The sequence below is a fragment of the Carcharhinus amblyrhynchos genome, chromosome 24, assembly GCF_965287045.1.
Source record: "Carcharhinus amblyrhynchos chromosome 24, sCarAmb.v2.hapA, whole genome shotgun sequence".
NCBI classification, from domain to species: Eukaryota; Metazoa; Chordata; class Chondrichthyes; order Carcharhiniformes; family Carcharhinidae; genus Carcharhinus; species Carcharhinus amblyrhynchos.
The window spans coordinates 45,481,840-45,494,802 of NC_137347.1; the positions used below are offsets into that span (position 1 = coordinate 45,481,840).

Consider the following 12,963-nt stretch of genomic DNA (forward strand, 5'->3'; position numbering starts at 1 on the left):
CAGAGCAATTTACCACCTCTTAGATTTCTAATAAAACACAAACTCGTTAGGGTGGATTTTCCCATCACACCTGCCACAGGAATTGGAGAGAGCGAGAGACAGACCTTGGAAAAGTCCGTTGACCTTGGGTGGGAATTTCCATTTTTTTTTGTCCGGAAAATCCCACCCAGTGTTTCAGAAACTCTTGAAGCTTCCCGAGGACAGGAGAGGCACTGTTTAAATGCAAGTTAACTCGTTTTTTATTAGTCTGCAATTAAAGAATATAATCCATGCCTAGCTTTAAACCTACCTTCCACTGCATGGACTATTGACCTACCCACACATACAGACAACCCCCCACGTAAATCAGTTATGTGGTTTATGAATTTCAGTCCCAGGGAGATGCCAGAGGTACAGGGTGTCCATCCCAAAGACTGGCGGATCATATCAAAGAGCACGTCCCAACCACTGTTCACAATGGACAAGGAACAGACTGTATCCGACCAACGCATACTTGTGAAACTCAAAACTCAATGTCCAGCATTAAGTGACAACATTTGCTTAATAGCCGTCAGTGTGCTAAGAATGACAACCAATTTCAGATTGTCAGTTTGGTTCAAAGTATGGCACATTTGTGTGTACAGAAAGCTATATATTAATGAACAAGGCACCATACTTTGCAGACAGAAAGAACAGGTATACACATTGCATCTATTTCAACCAGCTAAATAAGTGACAGCCATTTGTTGATTCATTCCTCAGAGTTTTGACCTATCAGAGTCAAACTGCCTGGTTTGAATTTCAAACAATGCTCTGCAGTCCACTCGCCAACCAGTCAGCATTCCCTTCTTATACAGTATGAAGTGTTGTTTTCCCATGTATTCTTTCAAAGTGTCCTGATGAGTACAAGATGAAAAGCTTTGCTATGTCTCTTTTCTTGGTGAAACTGACAGGTTGGGAAAGCTTTGACAAGTTACACTGCAGCCCTGGTGATTCAGAGACTGCTTTTCAAAACTACTGATCTCTAAAAGATTATTTGGCAGCTTCTTGGAATGTACTTCACCTGCACAGCACTTCATTCACCTTCAGCCACACCTCCCTGCTGCCGACCTTAACCGTGGAATGTAATACAGCTGCACTTTACCATCCTGATTCGTGGCAGAGTTGTAAAGATGTGGAGATGCCGGCGTTGGACTGGGGTAAACACAGTAAGAAGTCTGTTAAACCTGGTGTTGTCAGATTTCTTACAGAGTTGTAAAGAGCAGCTGACAGCCAGTTAGGTTCCTGACCCACAGATTGTTCCACCAATTGGGCAGCAATGAAGCTGAGAAGTTTCAGCCCAGTGTTTCTAAGTTGTCACGTAAATTAGCTATCAAAACAGAACAAGACTGACGCCACCCCTTCTATAGAGCCTCACTCCAAATTCAAGCCACGTTTTCACAGTAGCTGTAACACAGTTCATTCTGAATTAATATTATAATTTATACTGTCTGCAGCCATTGCAATTCTTATCATGGAGTTAGTGCTCCTAATTCCACCAGATGATATCAGTAGATTTTAGTGTCTCTGTTGAAGGCAATGATGTTATATTTAAGTGTTGTGGGGGGGCGGTGGTGGGGTGAGTGTAGAACAATGCCATTGGAAACTGGTAACCATGATCACATTGTTCAGAAACAACCTTGAACAGAAGTCAGATGAAAATTGCTGAACCTGGCTGCTGGGAAATGATTTGGAAATAAAAACAGAGAAAGATGTTAAACCAGTTTAGGGAAATAATTAACATATGAATACTGGAGGGAGTAACTGTTCCTTTTTCAGTTAAATTACAGGATGAAGTTGCAAACAATAAGGAAGCAGTTTTATATCGGAATCAAATCAAAGTTTAACTTTATTTTAATGGAATGTTCACTCAGACGGGTAAAAAGCAGAGAGAGGTGACAAGGATTCACAGTATTTTCCCACACGCAATAACCACTTTGCGGTGATTTATTGATGCTATGAGTGTGGATATTCCCTGCAGGAGGGGAAGTGTTGGGGAACTTGGTTGTCATATCCATTGTTTCAGATTCTCACAGAGTGTCGATGTCCACATCAGCTCAATTTCAGAGCTTTGTAATCAGCTTGTGTGACTTGCAGACGGATTAGTGCAGGAACTAAAGGAATGTAGCAACATTTTATTAGAATTAACAGTATCCACAATCAAGGAGAAATTTTGGCAAATTCTGAAGATAGCAAACAGCACTGACTTCATTATATTCCAAAAATGGTGACAAACATTTTAGATGAAAATGAGATTGTTTATATTCATATATTAACAGATATCATATATCCACACACACCTTCTGTCCACCTTATCGTGAAAAAGACAAGAAATACTTACATTTGTATAGCACCTTTCACAGTCACCAGATGTCAAAAGTGCTTTACAGCCAATGAAATACTTCCAAAGTGTAGTCACGGTTGTAACATAGGAAATGCAGCAGCTGGTTTCTACACAGCAAGATCCCATAAAGAGCTTTGTGAGTTTTTGTGATGAATTGAAGGATGGATCAGGAGCAGAACAGTTTGGAGAATTCTGCTGCTGTTCTTCAACAGTGTGTCATGGGGTCACTAACGGCCACCTGAGAGCACAGCCAGTTTAACATCTCATCCAGAAGATAGCACCTCTGACAAGGCTGCACTCCTTCAGTACTACTCTGAAACGTTAGCCTTGTTTGTTGTGCTAAAGACCTGAAGTGAGAACTGAACGCAGAATCTTCTGATACACTAAGACACAGCTCACACACGGACACGTTCACATTACCCACTTAGACATGAACATGGGGGAAGCAATGAATAAAGATTGGCCAAGTAGTGGATAGAGCATAACATATAAGAACATAAGAAATAGGAGCAGGAGTAGGCCAACTAGCCCTTTGAGCCTGCCCTGCCATTGAATAAGATCATGGCTGATCTGTCGTGGCTCAGTTCCACATTCCCGCCCTCTCCCCATAACCCTTAATCCCCTCTCTTATCAAAAACCCATCAACCCAAGTCTTAAAAATATTTAGCGAGGTAGCCTCCACCACTTCAACGGGCAGAGAATTCCAGAGATTCACCACCCTTTGAGTGAAGAAGTTCCTCCTCAACTCCGTTCTAAACCGCACCCCCCTTTATCTTGAGGCTGTGCCCCCTAGTCCTACTATCCTTTCTGAGCGGGAAGAGTCTCTCCACCTCTATCCTATCCATCCCATTCATCATCTTATACGTCTCAATGAGATCTCCCCTCATTCTTCTAAACTCTAATAAGTACAAGCCTAATTTATTCAACCTCTCCTCATAGCTCAACCCCCTCAACTCCGGCATCAGCCTAGTAAACCTCCTCTGCACTCCCTCCAAGGCCAAAATATCCTTGCGTAAGTACGGCGCCCAAAACTGCACACAGTACTCCAGCTGCGGCCTCACCAATGCTCTATACAGCCGCAGCAAGACCTCCCTACTTTTATATTCAATCCCCCTCGCTATGAAGGCCAGCATCCCATTTGCTTTCCTGACCACCTGCTGCACCTGCAAGCTGGGTTTTTGCGACTCATGCACAAGGACCCCGAGGTCCCTCTGCACCGTTGCCTGCTGCAGTTTTTCTCCACGTAAGTAATAATCCTTCCTACCATTCTTCCTACCAAAGTGGACCACCTCGCACTTGCCAACATTAAATTCCATTTGCCATTTCCTGGCCCATTCGCCCAGCCTATCTAGATCCTTCTGTAGACTCTCACCACCCTCCGCACAATTTGCCTTTCCACCAATTTTGGTGTCATCAGCAAATTTCGACACCCTACACTCGGTTCCCTCCTCCAGATCATCTATATAAATGGTAAATAGCTGAGGCCCCAGCACCGACCCCTGGGGCACTCCACTAGTCACCAACCGCCAATCCGAATAGCACCCATTGACCCCCACTCTCTGCCTCCTATTTGACAACCAGTCCTCTATCCACGGCGTAGAGGATCATCTATAAAACAGTATCGATGGATTGATGGAGTGGGCGGTCAAGTGGCAGATGGATTTTAACATAGAAAAATGTGAAATAATGCATTTAGGAAGGTTAAAGAGTTCTAGGGAATACACAATAAATGGGAATATACTAAGAAGGGTAGATAAAATGAGGGATCTTGGCATACAAGTACACAGGTCCCTAAGGGCATGTTCAAGGAGACAAGATTGTAAAGAAGGCATATGGAACGCTCACCTTCATGGCAGAGATACTGGATATAAAAGTAAGGATGCTGGAATTGTATAAAACACTGGTGAGGCCACAACCGGAGTATTGTGTACAGTTCTGGTCATATTACAGGAAGAATGTAACTGCTCTGGAGAGAGTGCAGAGGAAGTTTACAAGAATGTTGCCAGGGTTAGAAATGTGTAGCTGTGAGGAGAGATTGAAGAGGTTGGGGTTATTTTCTTTGGAACAAAGAAGGCTGATGGGTGACTTGATAGAGGTGTACAGTAAGTTCACTGGGGACCTTGACGCTCTGTTTATATCTCACATTAGTACTGCTCTGTCCTGCCGTGGACTCAGCAGAGGAGTTAGTGCTCTCTCTCGCAGATTCAGATACGAGATCCTGGCCAGGGCACACTGACCTCAGCTGGTGGATGCAGAGTGCTTGCCTTCCTGAAAATTCATGACCAAAGGGCCAAAATCTGCATAAAAGATGAGTTTGGGACCCAAATGAATAGCAAGAGACATGTTGTCATTGAATGGAAATGCTTTGGGAGATTTTACAGTGCTGAAGGCACCATTTAAATACATGCTGCTATTGGTGCAGAGAGATATGCTTCAATGTCATTTTGTCATTGCGTCAGGTTTGTGTCAGTTAAAAGTTTCATTTGCACAGTCTAAGCTATCTTGGCCGGAATCTTTTGGCTATTCATGCCAGCGGGTTCTCCAGTCCCACTGCAGTGAATGAAGATGCGGCTGAGCGCCAAATTCTCCATGCTCACTTGCAGCAGTGGTGAGGTGTGAATGGCCGGACAATTCCAACCACTATATCGGTAACGAGACTTCATTAGTGAAGAAAAGGGGATTTATTTAATGATCTTAAAGTGTAGCAGCTTGTTTGCAGTTCACTTTAAAATACCTCTGTCTAAGAGAACTCTTCCGCCCGCACCCCCCCCCCCCCACCGCCCCCCCCCCCCGCCCCCCACCGCCCCGAGGTGATTCCCCACTCTGGGTCCTAATTGGTCACAGTAAAAAGTCTGACAACACCAGGTTTAAGTCCAACCGATTTATTTGATAGTAAACTCACAATCTCTCAGGGTTTGTCCCTTTGTCAGGTGAATGGAGAGTTCTAGCCTCAGACAGAGCATATAAAGCACAGACAGTTTAGAGATTACTGATTAGAATGCGAATCCTTACACCTAACCTGCTGTTCAAGTCCTGAAGTGGCCGACAATGTGTGTGGAAGGAGCACTGATCACAGTTTAAAGAGATGTGTATTGTCTCCAGACAGTACAGTAAGTGAGGTTTTGCAAACCCAGGCAAGTCACGGGGGTTACAGATAGCCTGTAACCCCTGTGTAACATCTCTTTAACCTGTGATCAGTGCTCCTTCCACTCAGTGTCGGCCACTTTAAGACTTGAACAGCAGGTTAGGTGTAAAGATTCGCATTCTAATCAGTAATCTGTAAACTGTCTGTGTTTTATTTGCTCTGTCTGAGGCCAGAACTCTCCATTCACCTGACGAAGAGGGTAACCTCGAAAGCTAGTGAATTTACTATCAAATAAATCGGTTGGACTTAAACCTGGTGTTGTCAGACATTTTACTGTGTTTACCCCAGTCCAACGCCGGCACATCCACATCATGACTCCTAATTGGTCAGCCAGGTCAGGTGACCCTTACTCTGCTGTGTTGCTCTTAAAGGGACAAACACCACAGTATCTAATACCTTGTATCCTGTGGCAGATAAAGTTTAATTGTACTAATTTCCCATTGCAGTTCTTAGTGAGGAAAATTAATTGGACAAGAAAGCATTTCAAGTTCTACAGGTCACTATGAAAATGAAACATTAACATTTCAGAGCTCATTAATCTTCAAGCTCTGAAGTAAAGTCACTCGGACTCAAAATGTTAACTGTGTTTCTCTCTCCACAGACACTTCCAGACCTGCTGAGTTTATTCAGCATTTTCTATTTTTATTGCAAAAATCTTCCATTTGAAATAACTTTGTGGTTCTTTTGAAATCAGGTAATTCAGAAGGAAACTCCAAAAGTGTTTCAGACACGATGACATCGAGTCCAGCTGGGATTTACCTGCCTTTGCACTGGCCTCCCTATCGCTGCCTCCCTTATCCCATTTTGCTCAGCTGTGTGAACCAACATTTCACACCACTCATCAGTATCGATGACATAGGGCCAGGTAAGATTTTCAATCGGTCCATTTCAAGAATAGATCTGCCTTTGGGGAGCAGGTAAAGACGTGCAGCAAATCAAAATGGCCACTTTCCAGCTTCTGGCCTGCAACTAACCTGAGAATTAATTCCAAGAATGGAGAGCAAATAGATTTCCTACAGAAACAGAATGTGTTGGAAAGTCACAGCAGGTCGGACAGCATCTGTGGAGCTGTGCTGAGGATTCACCCAGACTCGGAACAGCTTTATTCTCTCTCCACAGAGGCTGTCAGACCTGCTGAGATCTTCCAGCATTTTCTGTTTTTGTTTCAGATTGCAGAATCCGCACTATTTTGCTTTTATAAACAGACTTCCTAACCTCATGGGCAATTGTAAATACACTTTCACAGCAGTAATATCCTTAGGGTCAAATTCCTTGAATCACAATGCCCAAGGTTAAAGTCATTTACCCCCCACCTGCCAGCCTTGACCCTGCTGTACTCACTCAGGGATCTCATTGCAGTGAAGTATGTGGTGCAAACTTACACAGCTCAGCACCACCTAGCTGGGAGGGAGCAGCCCTGTGACCCCGGCTACAAACTCCTCCTGCCTCGGGAACTGATTTTTATCAATAATCCTTTGGTTGGGGGTCTGGACTTCAGTCCAAACTGCTCAGTGTCACCTTTGAAAGCCCCCCACCATAACCAGACACTCAGGAAACACACAGAGTGCATGGTAGCACCTTTCACCCTGGCATTAGACATACTGAAGGCATTAAGAATATAATTCTGTTCCTTTAGTTCTCAGATGTTTTATCTAGATGAGAGATTTTGGGTCAGAGATTTTTTAACCCATAGAGTTGTGGCTGTGGCAGTAATGTGTCCCTGAGCAGGGGAGACCTTTCTCCAGCCTGGAGGAGTCTGTCAAAAATCAGAAACTTTAAAGAAATTATAATTGATTGGCCACCTCGAGCTCTGGCTGTTATTCCAATATCTGTGAGCAGGGAGGAGATGGTCTCTGAGCTCCTGCTGATTGTTAGAGTATTCTCTTTATCTTTAAAGGAGATTTCCTCTGGGCCTGATATGGAGCAGGACAGAAATTTCAACTCCCAAATGTGTGAATAAATGAGGAGGACGATCACAGCATTTGTTCACAATTCCCATTGTTCACGATTCCCGTTGGGAATATATTTTAAAAAAGATTCCAAATTTCTTCTTCCTTCAGAAATCAATGCTTTTCCGCTGGTCATACCGAGTGGGGAAGGAAGCATTGAGTTACCAATCCGCTTTCTCCTGGATACTGAGAAAGGTGACAAGAAGCAATTGCTGGACAGTTATCTCACCGGGATTCCTGTCCCTGATTGGAAAGGTGTGGAATTTGTCAATGCAGCCAGGTCAGTCCGGTTTCTCACTAACTACCTTCAACTTATCCTTATCTCATTCTCATGATGGGTGACACAGTGATTAGCACTGCTGCCTCACAGCTCCAGGGACCCCGGGCTCGATTCACAACTTGGGTGTCTGTGTGGAGTTTGCACATTTTCCCCGTATCTGTGTGGGTTTCCTCCAGGTGCTCCGATTTCTTCCCAGAGTCCAAAGATGTGCGGGTTAGACTGATTGACCATGCTTATTTCCCATGCGTAAATCAGAGGAATTAGCAGGATTATGGGAATAGAGCCTGGGTGGGATTGCAATCGGTGCAGACTCAATGGGCCGAATGGACTCTTTCTGTACTGGAGGGATTCTATGATTCTTTCACTATCCAAAACGCAAATCCACAAATTGAGTCCACCAACGCACTGACTGCTTGCAATGAAACTATGGGTGGGATTCTCTGGCTGCACACACCCCAACACCAGAAATTCCTTCCCACACTCAGCACAACTTTGAATGTTCTGCCGAATTCTCTGCCTCACTCGCTATGGTTCCTGTGGTCAAGATGAGAGAATTTCAGCCCATGAGTCTCAAAGTCAACAGTACAGCTGACAGGACTGCACAGAATGTGAACAGCAAAAAGGCAAGTGAAATGTAAAATAATTAAACCAATGCCTGCCTACAGATCCTGCTTTCTTGTTAAATATAAAATCAAATCCCAGTGGGAAAAGTGAGTTTTCACTTGCGATGCCTGGGTCTTGATCCAATCCACTGAAAACCTTGTTCGGCACAAGGTTCTAAACACTGCCTTTGAATCAAGAAGTCAGTAACTATTATAGGCTGGATTTTGGCAGAGTGGGGAAGTCTCCCACCGGCCCCAGGGGGAACGGCGAGGGGTGTGATTTGCACAACAGGGAATATCAGCAGTACCAGCTGAGTTCAAACAGGACCCATTTTGACTTTCTCCAAGGGCCTTAACCCACAATGTGGGAGTCAGAAATTGATGGACTGAATAAAGCCTCCATAAATATCACAATATGAAAATGTCCTTCAAATGTTAAAACATGTAGTCTGCACGTTAATCTGGGTTCAAATCTGGCCTCAGGTCACTGTCTGTGTGAAATTTGCACATTCTCCCCGTGTCTGCATGGGTTTCCTCCGGACATTCCAGTTCCCTCCCACAGTCCAAAGATGGGCGGGTGGGATTGATTGGCCATGTTAAATTGCCCCTTAGTGTCAGGGGAATTAGGAGGGTAAATATATGGGGTTACAGGGATAAGGCCTGTGTATGGGATTATTGTTGGTACAGGTTCAATGGGCCAAATGGCCTCCTTCTGCACTGTAGATTCAATAGCCTATGAATCTGTGTTGTTGACTCTTAACTGCCCGCTGAAATTGCCAAGAAGCCCCTCAGTTCAAGGACAATCATGGATGGGCAAAAAATGCCAGCCATGCCAATAATACCCACATCCCATGAGAAAATAATATTTTAAAAATTGCGTAAGGCTGTGGCTACAATTCTTAGATTGGAGGCAACTTGAGCACCAAGTTGTTAATAATATTTTTTCAGTTCTTCACTCTGCCCCTAGAAACAATTCCAAATCCCTCACTTTGAGGCGAGTATTGTTTATAGTAAGCTGATACAATGGCCAGGATTGTTCCAGTTTCCAGTGCTGAAGGCAGTTCACCATCGCCCCATGGCAGGACCTTTCAGTCCCACCAAAATCTACACCATTTTGCATGGTTCGCCTGTCCCGTCACCAGGGAACATGCCACAAGGAATCGCTCTTAGCAGGACTGGTGAGAAGGATTGGAAAATCCCACCCAGTTTGTTTTGAAATCCCTCAGATGAATAAATGGGATTGGACAGAGTCTGCTATCTGTGTCATCAATCAGAGCACTCAATCTATGTCTCAATGAAACAAGTGAAAAGTTTTCTAATTTAGTTCTTCCAAGGAGAAAAATAAGATTCTAAATGCAGTTTGTTTTGTTTTGCAGGTTGTTTACAAATCCTTTGCCCGATGATCTGAACTTGGTTCAAGATTATTTCCAGCTGGTTAATCATCAGTATAAATTCTGGCAGGAAAACCTGGAGAAGGAAAGAAGTTGTGAGAATGAGGATGAGTTTACTTTCCCCGTAAATCTATCTATCATAGGGAACAAATGTTTGACTCAAGGTTGCATATACTTTTGCTCTAAATTCACCAAACCATTCTGTCATACATGTCACAATAGTTTCCAAAAGAGAGAAGTGGCTTCCTGGACAAATAGCCATAAACAAAGTGGCAGCCAAGGCTCTGATGGACGTTTGAAGGGATTACAATCAGAAAAAACAAAGACCTTTGGATTACAAGGCATCAGGAACACTCAACCACACCAGCCAGCATCGCACAATCTCTTCTTCAATGAGGACAATGCCCTGAAATGTAAAACACCTCATTGTCTATTCACTGGAATGGTGTCCCAGAATGGGCTCTGTCCAAGCTGTTTCCAAGGAAATGACCACTCGGAATACTTTCCAGAGGGAGACAGTAACTCTGATCCATGCTTTCCAAAGTTGGCGGCTGGATTAGTGGAGGAAAGGATAGATTTGTGGGGAGACAGATGCAGCAACTGTAAGCAAGAAATAAGAAAGTTCAATGGTTTATGCTTCTCTTGCTTAAAGACAATGGATTCTCTCCCAAAGCCACATGCCAGAACAGAGCACATTCCTTCCGAGTTGCTGGCCAATATTGGCAATTTTAGAATATTGTCTCACCAGGACCAGGGACAGACATTCAGTCAGATCGGAGAGTGTGGAAAATGCAGAAATCCAAAGTGTCAGTATTTTGGGACTGAAGATCAGAATGGATTTTGTACGACATGTTTCTTTAAATATGTGGAAGAAATTGGTGAGTAGCTTGTATTTTGTAAATTATGTGTGCCAATGGAAAGGAAGTTGTTAACTGGTGTTGTTGATCATCTGTGACGTATACTCATCGAGTGAGATTCTCTGGCCTTCGCTCAGTGCTTTTTCAGGGCAGAGGGGGGTGTGCTCTGCCTGCTGGCTGTGGGATCCTCTGGTTCCACCGCTGTCACTGGGAATTCCCATTGAAGCCACCTCACGCTGTCAGGAAGCCCACGGCAGAGGGTTCACTGTCGGTGGGAGCAGAGAATCCCTCCGGTGGGAACGGCCAGGGAGTTTGGGCTGCTGTCAGTCACGACTGGGACAAAATCTGCCCTTTGGCTTTTGCAAAATCATCAAGCCTGAACTCTTCTTAAATCGCTGATTTCTATCATCATCTGACTCTGCCTCTTCCTCAACTCATCTGCGCTGAAACCAATGCCTTTGTAACCCTTTGGACTTAAATATTCTAGATTTCAATAGAAAGATATAAGGCGAGATGGAGAAATCTGCAGGGCCAGTAAAACAGATGAAAAATATTCATTGCAATTACAAAGGCTGCTAATATCATAATTTTACATTTCAGTCTTTGTTAATGTTATTTGAGTAGTAAATATTATACTACAACATTTTAACACTCTCTATACAGAGGCAGGAAGTGTACATTTGGGTAGATAAAGGGACAGCAAACACGGGATCCTCTTGCAGCTGAGAGATATGTTAAACACGGACATTGTGAGACTTACTGTAAAAAGACACCAGTTGTTTAGCAGAGCTTGCTTCTGGGGCATTTCTTGCTGTTTCGCCTCCTCTTTGTCCGTTGAACCTAAAGAGGTGAATCTCCATTGGGAAGCCTGTCATCCCTCTATCAACTGTGGGTGGAATTAAAGTATATTTCTGTTATTTCATTAAGACAACAAAGTTGTTTTCTCTTCTTACAGCCATTTATATTCAAACCAAAGTTGAAGTTAAGATTGTTGTTAATCTAGGGTTTCTCAAAGTGGGGATCGCAGGGATGTTGAAAATGTGTCGGTGGATATCCCACCTAAAAAAACCAAGGGATGTTCTGTGATCCTCCTCAAATGAAAAGCAGCTGCTCTGTTTATAATGCACATTTTATAGGAGGCCATATGGCAATGAGAAAGCCAGCATTAAGAGGAAAGATTTGTTTTGCCTGATACAATTCAAGCTGTGTACACATTGAAAGGGAAAGGTAAGAACGTGTGTTTTTAAAAGTGAAGTAAATCCCATTTAGATTGTGACTTGAGCAGCTTGCTGAGGTTGCCAAGGTGGCCACTTTGTAAAATTGGGTCATAGAAACATAGAAAATAGGAGCAGGAGGAGGCCGTTTAACCCTTCGAGTCTCCTCTGCCATTCATGGCTGATTGTCCAACTCAATATCCTGATCCCACCTTCCCCTCTGTATGGTTTGATTCCCCCTCACCCTGACAGATATATCTGATTCCTGAAAACATACATTGGCCCACTGGAAAATGAGTTTGAAAAGTCCTCAGTTAACCATCTAAAACATATCAATCTGATGTAAAATATTGTAGGCTAAAGTGAATTCATTCATCCTGACACACTGTTACACAGAACAGCTTTATGTACAGTCTACAGCAGATAACATCGCAATGTGGGTGGAGTATAGCAAGCACATTCCTAGCTCATCTCTCTCAGATTGTTAGAGATTATTTTGCTTAACAAACTGGATTTCAAATGTAGGAGTGAGTTATCTGGAAATAGTTCTCGTGATCAGGATTGGTCGTTTAAAACTTGTCTCCCAGACATACTGCCTTTTGTTATCTTCCATTTCCAAAGTTGCTGCTTGTATTAAACAAGGAAATGTTCCAGAACGTGTCCCAATTCACTGGTGACCCAGTTACTTAGCATGTCCTGATATGTGGCCTATATTTGAATGTTTGGTTGTCCAGTTACTCCGCACCACAACATTAGCACAGGATAAAGTGTGATTTTCCAGCCCACTCCTTAAAAAGACCGGGATTTTCCGACGCAGACTCGGGAAAATCCCAGGCTTTGGATGTGGGGAGCTGGCATCTTGATGCAGACATTCTCGAGGGTTTGAATGAACCAGCTTAAAAAAGTGAAAATAAATTAATGATTGAAAACAGGTCATGGATGAATGTGTTTCTAGTCACTCGCAGTAAAACTAATCAGCTCAGTTCTTTAAAAGCTGCATTTACAGTTGTGCAGTTGTGGTGTTTATTGGATGCAGCAAGGTGCGTGCACAGTGATCACTGAACCTGAATGACAAATATTACAGAGCCAGCATTAGAATCTCTCAAGCACCCACAGTTTTCTTCATCCCATTTGATTCCCTTCACATTTTTCATCCCCTTTTC

At 43.5% G+C, this 12,963-nt stretch overlaps 1 protein-coding gene across 2 annotated transcripts in view; it reads left to right on the forward strand.

Moving 5' to 3' along the window:
• LOC145357934 (tumor necrosis factor alpha-induced protein 3-like) overlaps positions 1-12,963 on the forward strand; it is a 43,798-nt gene that overhangs the window by 13,177 nt on the left and 17,658 nt on the right. For both annotated transcript variants that reach the window (XM_080211518.1, XM_080211517.1), the window contains exons 4-6: positions 6,202-6,372; positions 7,568-7,736; positions 9,715-10,607. In XM_080211518.1, coding sequence (XP_080067644.1) covers positions 6,202-6,372; positions 7,568-7,736; positions 9,715-10,607 — 1,233 coding nt within the window. The remainder of the gene's footprint in view (positions 1-6,201; positions 6,373-7,567; positions 7,737-9,714; positions 10,608-12,963) is intronic.